The sequence below is a fragment of the Castor canadensis genome, chromosome 9 (assembly GCF_047511655.1).
Source record: "Castor canadensis chromosome 9, mCasCan1.hap1v2, whole genome shotgun sequence".
In the NCBI taxonomy this organism is placed as follows: Eukaryota; Metazoa; Chordata; class Mammalia; order Rodentia; family Castoridae; genus Castor; species Castor canadensis.
In genome coordinates this window covers 80,766,148-80,787,664 of record NC_133394.1, presented here as the reverse complement: position 1 = coordinate 80,787,664, position 21,517 = coordinate 80,766,148, and the positions used below count along the sequence as shown (strand labels likewise).

Here is a 21,517-nt window from a genome sequence, read left to right as displayed (position 1 = left end):
GATACTGAGGGGGAACAGAACCAAAATATGCTACATGTATGTGTTTGAAGATAGATAGTGAAACCCACCAAACACTGTAAAAAAGGAGGGAGGAGAGAACAGGACTATAATGGAGGGAGTGAACTTGTTCGGAGTACACTATCACATGTATAGAATTACCACAATGAAACCCCCAAGTGTTATTACTGTATGCTAATTAATGTATACTAATTCAAAGTATAATAAAACTATTAAAAAGATTTCTAGTATAATGCATTCTATGCATATCAACTTACATATATATGTAAATTATTTCATATGTGTAATATATATGAAAGCATATAACATATAATAACATTATATTACATATATAGTATAGGCAGATAGATATTTCTTTTGGGTGATACTGGGGATTGACCTCACGGCCTTGTGCTGCCCAGGCAAAGGCTTTACACTTCAGCCATGCCCCCAGCCCTTTTTGTCTTAGTTTGTTTTTAGATAGGATCTTGCACTTTTGCCTGGGCCAGCCATGGACTTAAATCCTCCTGCCTCTGTCTCCTCAGTAGCTGGGATTACAGATGTGCACAACCATGCCTGGCCCACAATTTGTATTTTTTGAGCATGTGTCATCTGTTCCTCATACCAACCCGAATAAAAATTTAAGACATTTTATCTTACCCACCACAATTATATTTTGTTCTCCAACTCCAGACTACCCATTCTGATAATTCTGTATATGTAAAAAAAGTTTATGTATTTAAATAAATGCAATTATAATATAAGTAAGTACATGTATACTAATGTACTAGGATCTTGTTTTTCCTTACAATATAATTTTAAGGGCTATCTGTTCTGTATTATGTAGTGTAACAAGTTATTCTGATGATAGGGTCATAATTCTTCCATCCAGGCAGCATATTTACCGATCATTTCTTGGCTCTAATGCCTCCTTTCCAAATCTTTACACATACGTAATTCCCTTGTTGGCTTTTCATGTGTTCCTCCTAGCACATAATAGGGATGGAGTGCTGAGACCCAAGTGACCAAAGGCTTCACCCACAGCTGTCAGGTTGCCCTCCCAGATGAGTTCTCAGTCTACAACTCCACCCATGCAGGAAGACAGGTAGTAGCACACCCTCACTAGCCTTGGTACCATCGGTTTCCTGATGGAATGGATTTAAAATGAGACCTCATTTTATTTTGCATTTCTGATTCCTACAGTTGTCAAGCATTTGAGTTTTCACTTTTACAAACTGCACAAACTTTTCAAATATTATTTTTTGTCTAATGGGGAACAAGTTTGTTTTTGTTCATTGCCTATTTATCAGCTGGGTCAAGGTCCTTTTATTGATTTATAAAAGTTTTTTGTATGGTTTAAGAATTATTCCTTTACCAGTTTTGACCCTATTAATATCTGATAACTGTCAGTGTTGTCTTCATTTTTACATAATAAAATCAATCAATTTTTTGCATTACTGGGTTTTAGGGATTCTTAAATAGACCTTCATGATTTTTAATTCTTATATATTGATCGTATGGTTTTACCTTTCACATTTAATACAAGTTAAAAGTAACATTGAAGAGGACTGCAGGCATGAGTCAAGTGGTAGAACACTTATCTAGCAAGCAACAAGACCCTGAGTTTGAATTCCAGTACTGCCAAAAATAAATAAATTTGCATGAGGTTCATGGATAGTTTCTCCATATAATAAGTTAGTTTCGTAAACATTTTCTATTAAATCGTCATTTTCCTCACTACTTCATGGTATTACTGATAAACGTCAGACTCACATCTGTGTGTGTCTGGTTGTGAACTTTTTACCTTTTATTTTTGTGAACCTTTGTTTATCCATGTTAATGTAAAAACAAGTTTGATGGATGTATTTGGGGAGAACTGACATATTAACAATATCAAAAATATGGTACTGCTCCACTGATTCAGATCTTCCTTTATGTCCTTTAAATGTTTTTGCTAAAGTATCTTAAAGTAGTTATGCACTTACTAATATGAACCTTTTGCCCCAATAATTTCATGAATATTTCAGGATAATAAAATTTTACTTGATTTTGACGAACATAATCTTGTCTTTCATTATAATATTTACTTGCATAATAAGGGAAAATTATAATTTCAAATACAGTAACCTTACATTTGGCACTTTTAAACTTCTTTAGTAGCTCAGAATTTGTGTTGATTCTTCGTGTTATCTAAAGAAATCTTATGTGTAAATAAGTTGGGAAGTTGTAGTTACAGTGGACACATTGTTTCTGGCCTTAATTTGAAGGTTTTTCAGTCCATGTTCCTAGGAGAGAAGAGCCAAGACAAGGACATGGTTTGACACTTTATTTGTGAGGTGTGTTAAGGAAGGCAATAGCAGAGAGAGAGAGAGACACCAAAGGAAGTATCTCAAAGAAACCGGTATGCTGCAACAACATTACAGGGCACCCACTGATGGGGTCAAAGATATTTGAAGACCTCCATAGTCCATATCTGATGATCTCCCAGCTCCCGTAATTCCTATAAGAATTTGTTTTAAAATGCTGGAGCTACATGCAATATGACCTCCTGAATTGAATCCGAAAACAATAAATATAAGTGGAAGACTGATGGTATGTGAACAAAGTTACAGTGCAGTCAACAGCAGTGTCCCAATGTTTTTATCATAGCTTTGACAAATGGACCTTGGTATAAAAATGTTAACATTAAGGAGACCTGGGCAGAGGACACATGGGAACTTTCCACATTATCTCTGTAACTTTTCTGCAGATCTTAAATTATTTGAAAATTAAAATTTCATTAAAAAGGGTGAGGGAGACATAAATATACACCTGTGTACATAAGAACACAAAACTGAACTGTATTGATGCTCTGACAATAGCAACAGAAAGGAATACATAGCGTCACTTCAGAAACAACCCATGGGGACAGGAGGAAGTAGTGATTGGGAAGAGGAAGTGAAGGCTTCCATGTTTTGGTCATGTTTGATTTCTTGACCTGGGAGTAGGGGTCATACATGTGTCTTCATTTTATGGTAATTCACTGAACTGTACTTTTTGCTATATTACCATTCATTTAAAAAAGTATTAGTGGTAAAGATTTTCCTATTTTGGTAAAGGTTAGAATGAAGAGAACTTAGGGATGTAAATGAGGTGTACAAGCAACAGGGGGAACTGGCAAGGACAAAAATAATAGATCTTGAAACAGAATCTAAGATTTTCTTAGCCAGTGAGGACCTTGGAAATTTGGAAATCCAAAGTGGTCAGCTCTCCATGGAGGACATCTTAGCCAAGTTCCTCAGAAGGTTCAGGCACTCTATTATCTACCACTGAGCTACCCTGTGAGGTAAGTGACACTTCAAAGTGCAATGTCCCAGAAACGGTACAATAACCATATCACCAGACCCTGGCCTTCTACTGCACTTGCAGACCAGAGCTCCAGTCAAGGTTCCTGAAAACTATCAGCAAGTTCTACCAACCACAACAAGCTTATCAGAAACACTGTTTTCTATCAGCAGGACTTCTTTCATCCTAGAAATCACATTGTTTTTTCTGACATACTTTAGATTTCATTCATACAGCATTAATAGATTATCATTTATTCCACAATGGCAGATCACAGATTCATAGACTATTAAATCTGGAGGGATAGGGACCAACCCAATCATTCCAAAGATGAGGAAACTGATGTCAGATCCATTAGTAACTTGTCAAGACTTTCTAGAACTCGATTCTCCTTTCATGAGTCAATAAACTAGACTGGATTATTTCTCAGGGTTACTGTCTGACAACTTGAACGGATACATATTAGGCTTTAGCTCAGATTCTTTTACCTGTAATTGACTTTGTTGTGAATGGTTCAGTTGGAAAATGATCATTGCTGAACCATAGTGTGATGGCAATTAAACAGAAGTTAACAAAAATATCTTCATTAAATACTTAAAATAAATCAAAGAGCTCGTTATTAAGGGTAATTCATAGCAAATTCAATAGGAATTTAAAAATTTCTTCTTTGGTAGTACTTGGATTTGAACTCGGGGTCTTGTGTTTTCAAGCAGGCTCTCTACAACTTGAGCCGCACACCCAGCCCAAGATTGTTCTTGTTAAAATATAACAATTGTAGAAAGGTGATTGTGAGGAAGATAATCATCATGGAAGCCATTGCCACGTGGTTCTTCCACAAGCCCCAAGGTGAGAGATCGATGTTCTGCATTCTCAAGAATTCTTCACCAGTACATCTGCAATTCAACACACGAAAATGTAACTCCATTCCTAGCATACGTCACATCGTACTCAGTATATTCACTGTGTCTTATTTAAAAGTCTTTAGGTTAACTGCATCGTTAATAATCATTCCTTCATCCACAGTCACTGGTGCTTACAACTTTGGTGGATGCCATGCTAAGCAACTTGCATCTAAAGCTCAGTTAATTTCTAAAATCATCCAAACTGGCAGATATTATACACACTTAAAAGAGGAGGAGAAGGAAGCCTAAGGAACTTGGCCAAGTTCACAGTCACCTTATGAACCAAGTTTCAAGCTCCTCAGATTCATTCATTTACAAATCTATAATGCTGCACTCTGCAAAGGGCAGAGGATTTATCAATTAACTTTTCACTTCCTGCTGATGGGGAAAACCTCAGCTTTCACCAAGGACACCTAAGGCCCTCCTGAAGATCATCAATACTCTCTGTGGCTCTGTTCACTCACAGGTTAGCCGTGCTCAGAACACTGACTAAGAATTCTAAACCTGGGCACAGTGGGGAGAAGGGCATCAGCACAGTCACTTTCTGTCAGCTCTCACTCCAAGTCTCCAATGAGCATCACAGACACTCAGGTACAGGAAGTCACCAGTAGCCCAGGTATCAGATTAAACTCAAGCAGCAGCTGGAGTACAGAGCAGGATGGAGTGGCCTGCCACAGGCCAGAAACACACCTGGTACTAAAACCACCAGGTACAGACACAGTTATTGCCTGCTGCCATTCCTGTGCATCTCTTGGAATTTCCCAAAACCAGCCATGGCCTCTCTTTCATCTTCTGAGGGTAATCCTTATGGGAGTGAGGGGTTTGTGGTGGTGTCTTCTTATCTGGTCCCACTTGTCTTGTCAAACTCCTCCTGAACAGCAAGCTGGCAGGAACTTTGTGTTACAAAGACGCCATGCCCAGATCAAACCCAAGGGAATGGGCAGTGTAAAGCAAACCTCTTCTTACAGAGGGTTTCCTGTGAATAATTCAACAGAGATCTGTTATATCATTAGAATTATTTAATACTATTAAAAAATTGAGGATTTAGGAAAATAGCATTCTCTTTTCTCTTGTTAATTTATATATCAAAATCAGAACATTAACAATCATAGAAAAATATTAACATTTTAAAACGAGATCTTCTAATTTTATTAGACCTGCATTTGTTTCAGTGACATTAAGAAAAAATCAAATTTCCTTCTCAACTTCCTGAAATATGTGTTTCTTTCTTTAGAGAATGCATCCTCTCAGAGAGAGTGTCCCAGGATAGCTTAAATACACACACACACACACACACACACACACACACACACACACACACACACACACAGACACACACAGCTGTACGGCGGCATTTGATTTCCTGCATTCTCTCAAAGGGAGGAGGCAGAGGGAAGTGCCTGCATCCTGACAGGAGATGTCCACCCGCTTTGTGCTCTTACTGCCTTTCAGCTGTCACTGCTGTCCACAGGCTGGGCTCAGAGGCAACATCTAAACCACACAGTTCAGAGACCTCAAGCCCTTGCTAAACTATCAAAGCATCTCTTTTCTAACTCAAATACTCTGAAAAGTAAGCACTGAAACCTACAATTAAAATATCAAAGTGATCTTTCACAAGGCCCAAAGGAAACATTTCTATATACTGTGTATGATTTTTACTGTAGAAGAACAGGAGTACAGCATGCACACATGCAGTAGGGCACAGTGACTCACTTTACAGTTGAGAAAACTTAGACACAGAAAGGTTATTGACCCTGAACTCACTGGTACCAGTTGTAGGCCCAGGGACCTTTCTACATCACACTAAATGGTAAGCAAACCCAAAAGGACATTGAACACAAACTTACATTACATAGTTTGGACAGTGACTACTTTGTGTTGTATTGATGTCTGGCCAGAAGTTTTGCCCCAACAATTCATTATGCTGCAAAGCCTGTAACATAGGGGGAGCAGGGCAAGATAAACAGTTTAAAAGTTTCCAAAGAAGAAACAATTCTACCTTCAAGCTTAATCTTTATTGTTAAAAACACACCATGTTTCATAGTCATAGTCTTTGCCCCGTCAAAGCAGCTAAGAATCTAAGTTTATTTCCCCAGGCAGTCAAGAGGCCTAGGGTTAGGATATTGCTTAATTGCCCAAGAAGGGAAACCTCTGGGCAGATTACCGCAGAGCTCCTTCCTTCTCCCAGCTTCCCCTCCACCCCCCAATTTTATAATCTCACAAACACTACAATTAAAATGTTATAATGGTATCCAATGGATATTGTTGATTTATCATAATGATGTTTTCTTCTTTGTTTTCACCAAAACCAGCTGAAATTAAGGGAACCAGAAACTGAGTTTTGCTGTATTAAGACACACACAGTTTACTTTAGAGATTAGTTTGCTAAAGCCAATATGGCTGTATTACATGTTTGTTTCTTTTCTAATTTCTCTTTATATATGCATTCTAGTCTCCCATCCTCTCACTTATTTTCTTACTGACCTGAAACACAACAATGATTTCCATCAACTAGTCCATTTCCCCTATCCTCTGAGATTTCTCTGACCCTTCATCTTCCTCAAACAACCGGGTGCCTGGGGGAAACCTCAGATGACTCCTGACCTTGTGCTAACCCAGGCTCACAGGAAATACTCATCCATTGTTCCTGAAAGGAAATTCCTGGATGGAAGGCTTTCCCACTTGTGGCAGGGAACTGACACAGTAAGGCTTTCTTTTGGTGGTGTCCAGCTTAGAAACCAAGTCATAGTGACAGATGAGGACTGCTTACCGTAAAACCATAGTAAGGAACACTGAAGTACTGAAGCCATGATAGCCCAGGCACAATGGTTCCAAAAAACAGTGACAGACCTAAAAAATACTACAAAAAACAAAATCCAAAAATCAGAACTGGACCAATGATTTCATGAAGATTCTGAACGAGACATTCTGTAAGAACCCTAAAATCTGGTAAGCAATTCTGCTAGGATGAACTCTTTCGAAATCTTTCAACTTACTCAAATGCTAATTTTCTTCATGCAGGTACATACTTCTGTGTAGCAAAGGCTATTTTTGGCTTTAAAAGAAGAAAAATATGTGTATAAGCCACATCATTTATTCTTCTTATTTTAGAAATCCCTAAAATTTGCCTTCAGCTTTCTCTGTCACTGCCTGCAGTAGAAGGGGATTGCTTCTAGGACCTCCCACACACATAGCAAAATCTGTAGATACCACTGTAGAGTTTAGAGAATAATGGCAAGAAAAGAAAAACTACATATTCAGTGCAAACCATAATCTTTGTTTTATATATTTTTGATCTGTAGTTGGCTGATTCTATGGATGAAGAACACATGATCATGATGGGCCAACTGTACTCCCATCTGTTTTCCCTAATAAACCTATATGAAACAGTAGCCAAAAAAAGGCTGCCTGTGGGCTAGGAGGAAAGCTGGTTCTTTCTTAAATATAGCTATATTCCATCGTATGATCTCTTGAAAGTGTCAGAGTCCAAGGTGTAAGTCCTCGAAGTAGGTTTTACATGATAGATGAATGTGCAGAAGGGATATGAGGAAAAATTTCCTCTCAGAGAAATACACGTCATACTCACCAGCATGAACACAAAGTAGGTAGTCACGAGAAGTGTTGATATAGACACTGCATTCTCACCTGCTCCGAAAGATAGTGATAGAGAACTGGCCGAAAAACCCAACATCAAGACAATAAATATCGTAATGACAAAAGCCATCACGCTTGGGTTTAATCCTTACAAAGAAAAGAAGTGTCAGTCTTCAAGACTGTGTGTTATGCAAATAAATCTGTAATAATCTGATACGTTAGTGTCAGGGTTGAACAAAGACACTGGCTATCCAATGACCCTGGGTCACCAGTCTCACCGTTTCCTTCCCTGTTGCTATACAGTTATCACTCAGTGTTCTTCTTTATGCTTATTGCAAAAGCACGTTTCCATATAACACCTGTGTCCCGTGTGTGTAATTATGAACTCTCTGAGTTCCTGCGATGGTGAGCTACAGGAAACAGTGCTGCCTTCTCCTCTGACAGGAAACATCAGGACGAGGCGCTCATCTACCCGGACATCTGCACATCACCCAGTGTTTGCTGTAACTACAGTAATGAAGGCACTGGGATTAGGATCATATGATATGACCTCACAGTGGTTTTAATACCTTGTGGGCGGGGGTGGGGTGGAGGAGGCCCACAAACATTATTCCCCTCCCTGGGCAAATGACCTCATAACTCTGTGATTGAGGACCAAGATAAGACAAATTTCATAAACCAGTTCAGAGTTGTAGTGAATTAATGGTCTGGGTTGTGCAGTCTGAAGATTTGCATTAATCAGGAGTCTGGGTGGTCTAGATTCCATGCCTTATTCTTCACAACACACCTCTTCTCTATTAAATAAAAGTTTTAAGCACCATCCGTGGTAGTTTTCCTGTACACTATGGTCAAGATAGATCTGTCTGGAATCTGTGTGAGCACATCAATGAAATATATGGAAACTCTAATTTAGTGCATCAGGGTGAAGCCTGAGTTTACATATGAATCTGTCTACCTCCACCAACAATATTTATATTAAATCAGCAATCCCCAAGTCAACATCTTTCTTTTACAAAATTAGAGGGGGGAAAGAATGTAAGCATGCTTTTTTTAAACATATATATATATATATCCCTGTAGATAATAGAGATATCACCAACTCAGCTATATTTTATCTCTATAAAGATATATGTACATAGGAAAATAAATAGGTAGATAGGTAAATATTCCGTATTCTGGGCAGAGTCTTCAATAGTTTTATAAATTCTTTTCATATTTATTCATGACACATAGCATCTTTCAGTAAAACATAATTTAATAAATAGGTTTAAAGGTTCAGTTGGGAACAAGTCTTGACACAATACCCACATTGAACAGCTTTTTAGGTGTGGGCAATGGGTACATGCTCCCCTAGCTTATGGCTTAGTTTGTAATTTTGAGAACCAAGAGTATGCTTGTAGAGAGAACCTGGATTCCCTCATGTCTAACACTAAAGACACCTTTTTTTTTGTTTTGTTACTCACCAACCATGAAGTATAGCATAGAAGTAATTATAATACTTGGAAGTAACCTCCTAGGTATTAACTCAGATACCAGTTTTCCTAAGAAATATGGTAACACACTGTAGTATGCACCGATATGCTCATGTCTACAAAACAGAAATACACATCAAACATTCAGATTAGTTTCAGAAGGCACAGACCAGATGAGATGATTTCTACTCAGATTTCTGCTGCCCTACCCCTCGGGTTTAACAGAACAGGTTCCCATACCATCCAGTCTGACCCCACACCTTCACCATCTAAGGCACCAGCCTTCCTGGGTACCATCCCCATGAAGTTGTTGCTATGACACTCTGGCCACACAAACCTCCTTTGGCCTCTGAGCTCCCTCAAGGAAAACAGAGTCTGTCTCCTCACTCTCCTCATAGACTCACACTGGCTTTCCTCTGACACTGACTCTCTGCACAATAGCATTGGGGACTGAACTCAGGATAATGGCAGTTTTTCTCCTCCCCACTTCCTGTTATGAAGAAAGTGACTCGCTTTTCTCCCAGGTCCCCAAGGAAGCTTAATGTCACTACACTGTTTACTTCTGCTACTCTCATGTCAAAAAAGGAAAAAGACTTCTTCAATGGCCTCGCCTCCAATGGCCAGCCCACTTCCTGATACTTTTCTACTGTCATTCTAAACTTTTTCATTCTTCCCCTCTCTGAAGATTCCTGTCCTTGGCAAGTAAATATGGACAAAGCTCTTCCATGTTTGCAAAACACAAGAGACAAGTCTTGCTGTGATGTAAAGCTGCCCTCTGGCTCTGCCCTCTTCTTCACCCACTGTGGGTGAAACTTGCTCAGATTCTTTGTCAACTTTGCCTCCCACCTTCTACTTGCTGTTGAGTCCACCACTTCCTCTCTCCTGAGCCCCTCAATCTTTTCTAGCTTGGGTTAGTAAGACCTGTTTTTTTCCTAAAACAAAAGATGCTTTCCCTCCCCTGAGGGAGCACTGAGTTTGCTGAATGCACCCCAACCTTGAAAGTCTCCTTTCCCTCAGTAGCAGGTGCCACAGGTTCTTCATTTTCTATCTGAATCATGACTGCTTTTACTCAGTTTATAGTGGTAATCTCTACACGTACTTATAAAGCCCATGTTGTCAGTGATAAGTGCATATAATTTATATTTGTCAACTAAAAGTAACGAAATGCAACACAAGAAAATAGTGGCAATCCATAGGATTGCATCCTAGGCCCAGTTCTGGATGTGACCAGGGTGGTCAACAGCAAGCAATGGCCCTTCTAGAACAGGGACTACTTACATAAAGAGCTTCTGCTCGAGCACAAAGAGCTCGCCAGAAGATACGCTGGTGATACACTGGAAGACTGTCAGCAGGAAGAGCAGTGAAGCTCTGCAGGACAGAATGGGAGCAGAGCACACAGTGAATTCAGTGCTATCAAGTGGATTTCTATCCACAGAACTCTGAATGCTTTAACAATGGCAGCAATGGTGAATCAAAAATAAATACTGAAATAAGTTAAACAAAAAATTTAAAACTGAGAAAAGGTTAATGCCCAATTTCACCAAAACCAACTGAGGAAACAGCTAAAGCTCTTCATTATTTCTTTGGGTTTTTCTTCCAAGAACACTAAGGAGTTGCTTTCCACTTCATCTTTAAAGTTTCAGTTCATAACAGGTTTCTCAAAATTTTTTTAGTTGTTTCCTACAACACAGTGTAAAAGTCCTAACCTGCAGATTATTTTCTTTCAGAATAATCAGCTTTCTTGCAGACATCAAACATAAGCTTTCTCAATTTTGCTCAATAGTAAAAATGGAGATAACGCCATCCACTCCTCTGGCTTATGGGAAGTAGCTTGAGGCAGTGGGCGTCAATCATGGAGTCCAGGGGCCAGCAGAGTGGTTCTCAATACACAAATTACAATGAGAACCTTGAGGCCTCTTATGTTTCTCTGAGCGCCTGTGTTCAGAACATGACACAGACGTTAAAAAGCCTCATGGTGAAACATGACTGAAATCCCTTAAGGATCACACACTGACATAGTGTTGTCCATATAACAGTTAGGAAAAACTGAGTCTACGTGCTTACTCCACAGTCTCAGGCCAAAAAAACCAAGACACACCAAGGAAACTGGCTAGCAAACAACAAAAGAAAACAATTAGCTATATCAAAATTTAAAACATTTATTCATCAAAGGCACTGTCAAAGTGAAAAGGCAGCCCAGAGAGCAGGAGAAAATATATGTAAGTCATGTACCTAATAAAGAATGTTACAGAAATATAGAGAATTCTAACTCTACAATGCATAAATTTAATTCTTATTTATTTTATTATTTTTACATTTACTCAGATGTATATACAAAGTTTGGACCACCCCCACCCCACACCCCCACTTCTGTGCAAAACCTGTTCCACCCTCTTGTTCTCCAATTTTGTTAAAAAGGAAACATAAGAAGTAATATGAAAGCCATAGTGTTTTTGCTACTTTGAGGTAAAGACAGCTATACAGAAAGATTCCTAGCATTGCTTCCATGCACATGTGTATTACAACCCACATTGGTTCATCTCTACCAGACCTCTTCACTACTTCCTAATCCCCTTCTCATTGTGGCCTCTGCCAGTTTAAGATTACTATATCATAATTCCTCTACAGCAAGCACATCAACCATATTCAAGTTTTTGGTTTCCTTCCCTTTCCCTGTCCCTCCTGTGCACAGTCTCCCCTTAGTGTATGACCCATGTCCATAATATTACTGCATTTGGTTTAGGTCTATACTCCACATATGAGGGAGCACGTGCGATTTTTTGCCTTCTGAGGCTGGCTAACTTCACTTAAGATGATGTTCTCCAGTTCTGTCCATTTACTTGCAAATGACAAAATTTCATTCTTCTTTGTGACTAAATAAAATTCCATTGTATATAAATACCACATTTTCTTAATCCATTTGTCAGTAGTAGGGCATCTTCACTGTTTCCATAGCTTGGCTATTGTAAATAGTGCTGCAATAAACATGGGTGTGCAGGTGCCTCTGGAGCAACCTGAGTCGCATTCCTTTGGGTATATTCCCAGGAGTGGGATTGCTGGATCATATGGCAGATCTATGTTTAGTTTTTTAAGAAGCCTCTATATTGTTTTCCAGAGTGGTTACACTAGCTTGCATTCCTACCAGCAGTGTATGAGTGTTCCTTTTTCCCCACATCCTCACCAACACCTGTTGTTGGTGGTGTTTTTAATGATGGCTATTCTATCAGGGGTGAGGTGGAATCTTAGTGTGCTTTTGATTTGCATTTCGTTTATGGCCAGGGATGGTGAGCATTTTTTCATGTGTTTTTTGGCCGTCTGGACTTCTTCCTTTGAAAAAGTTCTGTTTAAGACATAAAGACCAGTGGAACAGAAGAGAGGACCCAGATATGAAGCCACACAACTATAACCAACTTGTCTTTGACAAAGGCTCTAAAAATATACGATGGAGAAAAAGCAGTCTCTTCAACAAAAACTGCTGGGAAAACTCGCTAGCAGTCTGCAAAAAACTAAAACTAGATCCATGTATATCACCCTATACCAATATTAACTCAAAATGGATCAAGGATCTTAATATCAGACCACAAACTCTGAAGTTGATACAGGAAAGAGTAGGAAATACTCTGGAATTAGTAGGTATAGGTAAGAATTTTCTCAATGGAACCCCAGCAGCACAGCAACTAAGAGACAGCATAGATAAATGGGACTCCATAAAACTAAAAAGCTTCTGCTCATCAAAAAATGGTCTCTAAACTGAAGAGAACACCCACAGAGTGGGAGAAAATATTTGCCAGCTACACATCAGACAAAGGACTGATAACCTTAATATACAGGGAACTTAAAAAACTAAATTCTCCTAAAACTAATGAATCAATAAAGAAATGGGCAAGTGAACTAAACAGAATTTTCTCAAAAGAAGAAATTCAAAATTAGCTTTTCTATTCAACTCTTGATGCACTAACTCACCCTACCCCCACAAAAACAGAGACAAGCATTCTGTTCTTGTCATAAATTCAAATTCTTAATAGATGTTTAGAGTTTTGAACAAAGTAACATTATTTTCTCAAAATTGACATATGAATTTACTCACCTATTTTGGACTTCGGTACACTCATTTTTTAGCAGATTGAAAGTGCCACCAACAATCAATCCCAGTATGACTGTCATAAGTGTCTTTTTTAAAAAAGAAAAATGAAAATAAAAAATGAAAGTGTTGCTATTAGAGTTTTAAAAAATGTACATCATTTATTATTATAAGATACATGGCTACATAGTCAGATCTCGCAACTGAAATAAACATTTTAAATGGCTTGACCAGAGTCCTTGGAGAATACAAAACAGTACATGCTATTAGAATGATTTCTAGATTAACTGTAAGTCAAGGTGTCTGTTGCTTGGGGAGCTGACAGGACAACAGAGCAGACACTGGAAAAGCTAAGGTTCCCCGCTCCAAGTGCTCTACCAGTCACTGCCAGTCCACGGCCCAGGTCAGGTGCTGGCACCCAAGTCCACTCAGGGTAGCAGAGCACTGCAGGCACCTGAGGAAGTCATTTGGGGAAAGATCCAAAGTCCAAGTGGCTAAGTTTTCAGCTGGACTGAACTGACAACTATTTGGCAGGGAACATGTACAGTTTTGTAAGTTCAAGTGAAATCAGGATGCCCTTAATCTAAACATTAGAAATATATAGTTCAAGGCTGAGGATGCAGCTCAGTGGTATGGAGATTGCACAGCACATGCCAGATTCTAGGATAGATCCCCAAAATGAATAAGTAATAAAAATTCAAATCAATCAGGACACAATTTCTAGCAATGTAATTTCTTATGACAAGGAAGTAGGGGGAACTGGACCCCCACCTAGCCAACCTCTGGGGAGGCTGCATGGGGAAAGTGCATTGTCATCACTATCACCAAAGAATTCAGCCAGCTTCTTCTGGGACATGCAGGTGCCTCCATTACCCATGTCCTTCGTCATTGCTTCTCCATCCACCTCAGCTACAGTCAACGTGGCACACCTGGGTGCCGATCCTCACCATCCTCACCTATCTGCACCTACCCAATCTGTGTGGATGACTCCCAAGGACACTGGACCAGTATCACTTTTGGTTTTAGAAAATGTGTCTAAAGCATGTTTCTATTGACAAGGGGTTGAGGATTACATCATGATGTCACTTATTTGAGAGATTCACTTATTATTCTTAGGGTAATTAGAAAGATGTGGGAGATGATAATCTAAAGGAAATAAAATATCCTACTACATACCTTAGAAAATTAAAATTAAAAATCTCAGAACCACACCAATTTCAAGACACGAAGTAATTTGTAAAGGACATTTTTGGCAAGTATGAAGCAAAGTAGAAAAACAGAATCATGATCAGAAAATACTTGTTTCTGAACACCATACTCTAAACTGAATATTATATAAATTTTTCACTTAGGAGATGGCCTTAAAATCTCTGTTAATAAGACAGACAGTTAAGAATAAAATTCACCCAACACATTGTTATTGAATATACTCTACTTTATTCCAGTAGATCAAGCTTCCAAAATAAATACCGATGGCTCCACCAACATGCAGTGTGCACGGGTATACAAGAGGCTACACTTTCACACAGTGTAACTTTAAAGACTATTCAGTCTTCCACTACACACTCCAAATTCTTTATGGCTTTTACATTCAAACATGGTATCATGTACTAATACTCTCAGTATTATTATTAGGATGTTAGCTACAGGTTTTAAAGTTCTACAACTTTGAAATTGTTTCATTTTTTTTTAAATGAAGGAAAAGAAAACCACCAGTCAAGCTAAGCAAATTGACACTATCTGCCAGTTTTGTGCATCTGCCCCCAGGCATCTACTTTGAACAGAAAGTTAAAAGAAAAATTTCCCAAATATGTTCCTGCTACTTTGTTCCACTGTGTTCTGAGGGATGTTTGTAGCTTGCACTAAAAAAATAAATCCATGGTCAAATGTTTCACATGCTAATGGAAATGATGACAACTCCACAAATTAATGATAAATAATTCTTGAAATGTGAAATTTATATGAAACTGAAAGTTCAGTGTCCACGACTATAGCTATATTGGGACACAGCTATGCTAATTTGTTTTTGTATTACTTATAGTTGCTTTCACAACAAAATGGTAGGGTTGATGATGGATCAAAGACCATATACTATTTGAAAAGTATAAAATATTTACTATCTGGCCCTTTACCAAAAGGAGTTTGTCTACCCTAATCTAACATTTTAGCATTTATAAGAGTTGTTCCACTAAACTAAGAGGAATATGAGCTTCTACCCTTATTCTAGAGACTGCTTCTGGTGGAATTCCTTTTGTGGGATTGAATACACTGATGAAGCAGGTAGGCTGAACATGAAACCTGGAGGCTCTGGGTCTGGTGCTTACATCTTAAAGAAGCATACCACCAAAACAGGAATGATTCTGGTGTTTGGTAAAACACTGTTCTAATTGTGACCTGTCCAGAAGTAATACTCAAGTTTCTTAGAACATGACACTTGTAAATTACTCTTAAAGGCAACTAAGAAAAACCCAAGCCAGGTGCCAATGGCTCATGTCTACAATCCTAGCTACTTGGGAGGCCAAGAACAAGAGGATTGAGGTTGAAGGCCAACCCTGGCAAATAGTTGATGAGAAGCTATTCTCCAAAATAACCAGAGTAAAATGGAATGGAGGTGTGGCTCAAGCCATAAAGGGTCTACTTTGCAAGGATGAAGCCCCGAGTTCAAATCTCAGTCTCACAAAAACCTTCAATCCATAAATCACACTGAAGAAGCAACTCTCAATCCCTAGCACTGCATAAAAGACAAAGAAGGAAAAGGAGACGAAAGAGAAGGAAAGGATAAAGAAGAAGAAAAAGTAGGAGGAAGAGATAGAAGAGAATCTCCCTAATCCTTCTCCACCAATAAATAAATTTTATTTCTTTATTCAGTTATCATCTCTTTGCCTTTATGAGAAAGTAAGTTTCATGAGAGTAGAGATATTTGTTATTACACATTTTGTTCACTACTGTATTGGAGTCCCCAAAGGCAACACATGATCTTATGTTGAACTTGTGGAACGAGCCTGTGAATGAAAATGGAAAACCCCAAATGTGACTGAAATGCTTACAACCTTTGAAAAAAAAAATTCTACTCAGATTATCCATTACAGCTTCTCTAAATCAACCCAAATTTTGAATCCAGTTGTCCAGAAAACAAAAGGCACAATAGAAACTTTCCACAGTAAAAACCTAATTGTATTTTTCTTTTTCAATTGACTTTTTCTATGTCACAAATGTAGTGAAATGACAAGTAAATGGAAGGTTGGAAGAAGATAAAAGTGATCTGAGCCTCACCACATACAGCCAAATTGCTACCACATCAGTATTTAGCAGTTGAGTTAAACAATTGGTTAGTTACCTGAAGTAAAGTAACCCGAGGAAAAGCCTTCAAATTTTTCAAGGAACGCCAGATAATCCATCTGAGCTGATGACAGAAGGAGGTGACACAGGTGATCTCCTTGAAGGCCAAGCTCTTCTCCTCCTGAACCCGTGAGAGTTTGTCTAATTCAGTGTTGGTTTCTCGGTAGAAGGTGGAGTTGGCATAAGACTCAGCTAATTGTTCTATGCCTGGCTTTTGTGTCTTGGCAAGTTCTTCAGTCGCATTGGCTTTAGAATAAAAATGGATAAAGAAGGGAACACTACTAACAGTTGACAGCTGATTTAACCCATTTTTCTGCAACTCCTTTCTTGAATGACACCACATTCTAAATCATGCCCACAAAACAATTACTGCTGTTCTCATTGTTTTACATGAAATAAAACACAGCTAGTTGACTGAACACTGCCATATCTTTGGTTACAGTAAACTCACAGCACTTTTCTTAACATTTGGACCCTAACTCTTAAAATAGACTTCTAACATACACAGTTATAATTCTTAATACAAAAATCTTGTGTTTGCAAAAAAAGTCTTTGAGAAAATTTAGCACCCTTTCATGATAAAAGCACTGAAGAAATTAAGAATAGAAGGAATGTTCCTTAATATAATAAAGGTTATACAACAAACATATAGCTCACACTATACTAAATGGAAAACTGAAACCATTTCCACCAAAGTCAGGAAGGAGACACAGATGCTGGCTTTCCTCATTTCTATTCAATATAGTTTTGGAATTACTAGCCGGAGCAATAAGACAAGAGCAAGAAATAAAAGGGATTCAAAAGAGAAGGAAGAAGTCAAATTATCCCTACTTGCAGATAATATGATCTTATACCTAAAAGATCCTAAAAACTCCACCAAAACCTCTTAGAAATCATGAACTGTCTTGGCATAGTAGTAGGATATAATATTAATATACAGAAATCAGCATCCTTTCTATATACCAACAATGAACAGACTGAGAATGAAATCAGGGAAACAATCTCATTTACAATAGCCTCAAAAAATATGTTGGGATAAGTTTGATGAAGGAAACCAAAGACCTTTTCAATGAAAACTACAAATCACTGAAGAGAGAAATCAAAGAAAACTTAGAAGATGGGAAGATAACCCAAACTCAACATTGTGAAAATGGCTATACTACCAAAAGTCATCTACATATTCATTGTAATTTACATCAAAATTCCAATGACATTCTTCATAGAGATAAAAAAAATAAATCTTAAAATTCGTATGAAAAAGAAGACCTCAATAGCCAAAGCAATTTGGAGCAAAAAGTCCAATGCTGAAGGTATGACAATTCCCAAATTCAAACTATACTACATAGCCATAACAATAAAAACAGCATGGTATTGGCACAAAAACCAAAATGAAGAACAATATATTAGAATAGAGGACCCAGACATAAACTCATGCAATTACAGGCAACTGATTATCCACAAAGTAGCCCAAAGGCACGCTATGGAGAAAAGATAGCCTCTTCAACAAATGCTGATGGGAAAACAGAATACCCACATGTAGAAGACTGAAACTAGATCCCTGTCTCTCACCCTGTACCAAAATCAACTCAACAGTCTGAAACTTTGAAACAACTACAGGAAGCAGTATAAAACACACTGGAATAGATGGGCATAGGGAATGATTTCCTAAATAGAATTCCAACTGTTCGGCATCTAAGAGAAAGAATGAACAAATGGGACTGCATCAAACTAAAAAGCTTCTTCACAGCAAAAGAAACAGTCACTAGACTTAAGATACTGCCCACAGAATGGGAGAAAATCTTTGGCAGCTATTCATCCAATAAGGGACTAATATCCAGAATCTATAGGGAACTCAAAAACAAAGAATCAACAAGTCAGTGAAGAAATGGGCATATGAGTTAAATAGGGAATTTTTAAAGGAAGAGGTGCAAATGGCCAATAAATACAGGAAGAAGTGTTCAACTTTAAAGGGATGCAAATCAAAACTACATGAAGATTTCATCTCACCCCAGTTAGGATGGTCATCTTCAAGAGCAAAAAAATAACAAATGTTGGTGAGGATGTAGTGAAGCAGGAATCCTTTTATACTGTTGGTGGGAATGCAAATTAGTACAACCATTATGGAAAACAGTGTGGAAATTCCTAAAAAAAGATAAAAATAGAACTGGCATATAATCCAGTGATACCACTCCTGGGCATATATCCAAAGGAACGTAAGTCAGGATGCAATAGAGACACCTGTACACTGATGTTAATCGTAGCACAGTTCACAATAGGCAAGCTATTAAAACAACCCAGATGCCCTACAACTGATGAATAGGTCAAGAATAGATAGATAGGTAGATATGTATATAGAGAGATAGATAGATAGTAGATATCTATATATCTCTATGTATTTATCTATTTACCTCTATATATACAACTGTATATATAGACATATATCTATCTCTCCTCTCTCTTCTATATATATTTATATATCTGCATCTATGTATTTGTCTATCTCTCTATATATATATGTGTATCTGTATATGTATATACCTGAATCTATGTATTTGTCTATCTGTCTCTCTTTCTATACACACACACACACACACACACACACACACACACACAATGGAGCTTTACTCAGCCATCAGAAAGAATGGTACCATGTAGTTTGAAGATACATGGAGGACATCATGTTAAATGAAGTAAGTCAGGCTGAAAAAGATAGGGGTTGCATGTTTTCTCTCATATGTGGAAGATAGATCCAAAAGTTAAATATATACATAAAACCAAACATGATCATATACAAATTCAGATGTAGAACATGTTTGTAATAATGGATCTACACTATGCAATTCAAGGAAGGAGGGAAAGGAAAAGAGAATGATAAAGCATCATCAATATCATAATACATAACATCCATAGAGGTAGAATATATAAGGATATATATTGAAAGCTGTTGAAAAATGGGGGGAGGGGTGGAAGGGAATGGGTAAGGGAGAACAATGGTAGGGGTTGAATTGACCAAAGTATAGTATACTCCTAACAGGGATGCATTGAGAAACCCCTTGAACATCAACTTAGAAATTAATAATGAAAGACAGGAGTGTAAAATAGGTATTGTTTCTGGCAAGTATTTGTGGGATGGGGGAGGGTGAATGAAAGAGATTAAGGAGAGGGAATATTGTTGGTAGATTTCATATACACGTACAAAACAGAACAATGAATCCTCTTGCAATTGCTTTAAGTGGGGTGGGAGGGGGATTGGGGAAGAGATGGTGGAGGTGATCTAACCAATGTATAATGTAAGCCTATTCTGAAGTGTCACAATGAATCCCCCTTAAAAGAAATATATCCTAATAATAAAAAAATTATTAAAAATTCTTGTGGTAGCTGTCTACTATGTGAAAATGCACAGTGTCATTTTTATTTTAAAAATATTATAAACAAACAATTTGTGGTACATTGTTATAATAGCAGCACTTGGATGTCAGAGGCAGAAGGATCATGAGGTTAAAGCCAGCCTGCTACATAGCCAGACCCTGTCTGATATCAAAAGAAAAGCTGGCACTAGTGGCTCTCATCTATAATCCTAGCTACTTCAGAAGCTGAGATCAAGAGGATCTCAGTTCAAGGGTAGCCCTGGCAAAATAGTTCACAAGACTCCATCTCCAAAATAGCCAACACAAAATCGACTGAAGTCTGGGTCAAATGGTAGAGCATCTGCTTTGCAAGTGCAAAGCCCTGAGTTTAAACCCCAGGCCCACCAAAGAGAGAAAGAGTGAATATTGATTTTTTAATTGAAACTCCCTTTAAAACTAACAATACCATATATTTATAGGTTTTATTTATAAATTAAATAAAAAACACCAAGAGCACTCAAGGACAATAGTCTATTTGTCAACCAAATCAGAACGCTGCATTAATGTGAATTCATAAAGCCATGTCTCAATGACAGACCACACTGTTAAGCTTCAGAAATATCAACTAGCCAAAAATCTGTGAGCTAAGAGATTCACATACCTTCAAAGTCTTCTTCCTCTCTGTTTGATGCCACACCAGAGAAGTCTCCATTAATCACATCCAGGAAGAAGTCTGCAGGGTTGTTGTGGGTGCCACACTGATAACCTACTGAAGAAAGCAACCCAAAGTCGCAGACCTGATGGTCTGGGAAAATAAAGAGGACTCACTTTTCAGAGGGTGAGAAAGGTGAGGCTACAGAAGACAGACTCTAACAAGGTCTCCTCTTTTTCTTGTTCTCTCTCCTCTTACTACTATCTTTCTTTTTATATACTGATCCACACAATATTTCAACAACTGTCTCCCAGCAAGAAAGGAAAATACACAACACCAATGTTAGATTCTTCAGAACATCATACACATGTCCTTACACATCATACATAATCATGAAACCCAAAACAGCTACTGAAGCTCTGGTGCTTCTCAGTGCTTCTTCATAAACCCAAAGCTAGGTCTAAGAAAAAACGCATTCACTGTGCAGGTTCCTTGTGCTCTGCAACTCCACCTAAGGGATGCTGCAACAGCAGTGCACATGCCAACAGTGATTGCTTCTCCACTGTTTGGAAAAGGAGGGAAGTAGGAGAGGGGGAATAGGACTGTAGTAGAGGGGGTGATCTTGCTCAAGGTATACTATATGCATGTGTGGAATTATCACAATGAAATCCCATTGTATTGTTAATGTATGAAAATTTAAAACAAATTTTAAAAATGATTGCTTCTCCACGTAATTCAAAGGTTTCAGTTACTACCTGTCATGCTGCCATAATTACAAATGAACAACACACCCCCAGAGCAGCCACCAG

The 21,517-nt window shown here is 38.1% G+C and overlaps 1 protein-coding gene across 1 annotated transcript in view; it reads right to left on the bottom strand.

Annotated features, from left to right (window-relative positions):
* Positions 1 to 2,321: 2,321 nt before the first annotated feature.
* The window catches only part of LOC109674355 (broad substrate specificity ATP-binding cassette transporter ABCG2-like), a 55,431-nt gene continuing 36,235 nt past the window's right edge, over positions 2,322 to 21,517 (bottom strand). The window contains exons 10-18 of the mRNA XM_074041778.1: positions 20,718 to 20,822; positions 16,708 to 16,955; positions 13,377 to 13,459; positions 10,568 to 10,657; positions 9,281 to 9,405; positions 7,810 to 7,964; positions 6,994 to 7,083; positions 6,071 to 6,156; positions 2,322 to 4,214 (exon numbers count right to left, since the gene is read on the bottom strand). Of these exons, the coding sequence (XP_073897879.1) occupies positions 4,040 to 4,214; positions 6,071 to 6,156; positions 6,994 to 7,083; positions 7,810 to 7,964; positions 9,281 to 9,405; positions 10,568 to 10,657; positions 13,377 to 13,459; positions 16,708 to 16,955; positions 20,718 to 20,822 (1,157 nt within the window). The 3' untranslated portion in view covers positions 2,322 to 4,039. The remainder of the gene's footprint in view (positions 4,215 to 6,070; positions 6,157 to 6,993; positions 7,084 to 7,809; positions 7,965 to 9,280; positions 9,406 to 10,567; positions 10,658 to 13,376; positions 13,460 to 16,707; positions 16,956 to 20,717; positions 20,823 to 21,517) is intronic.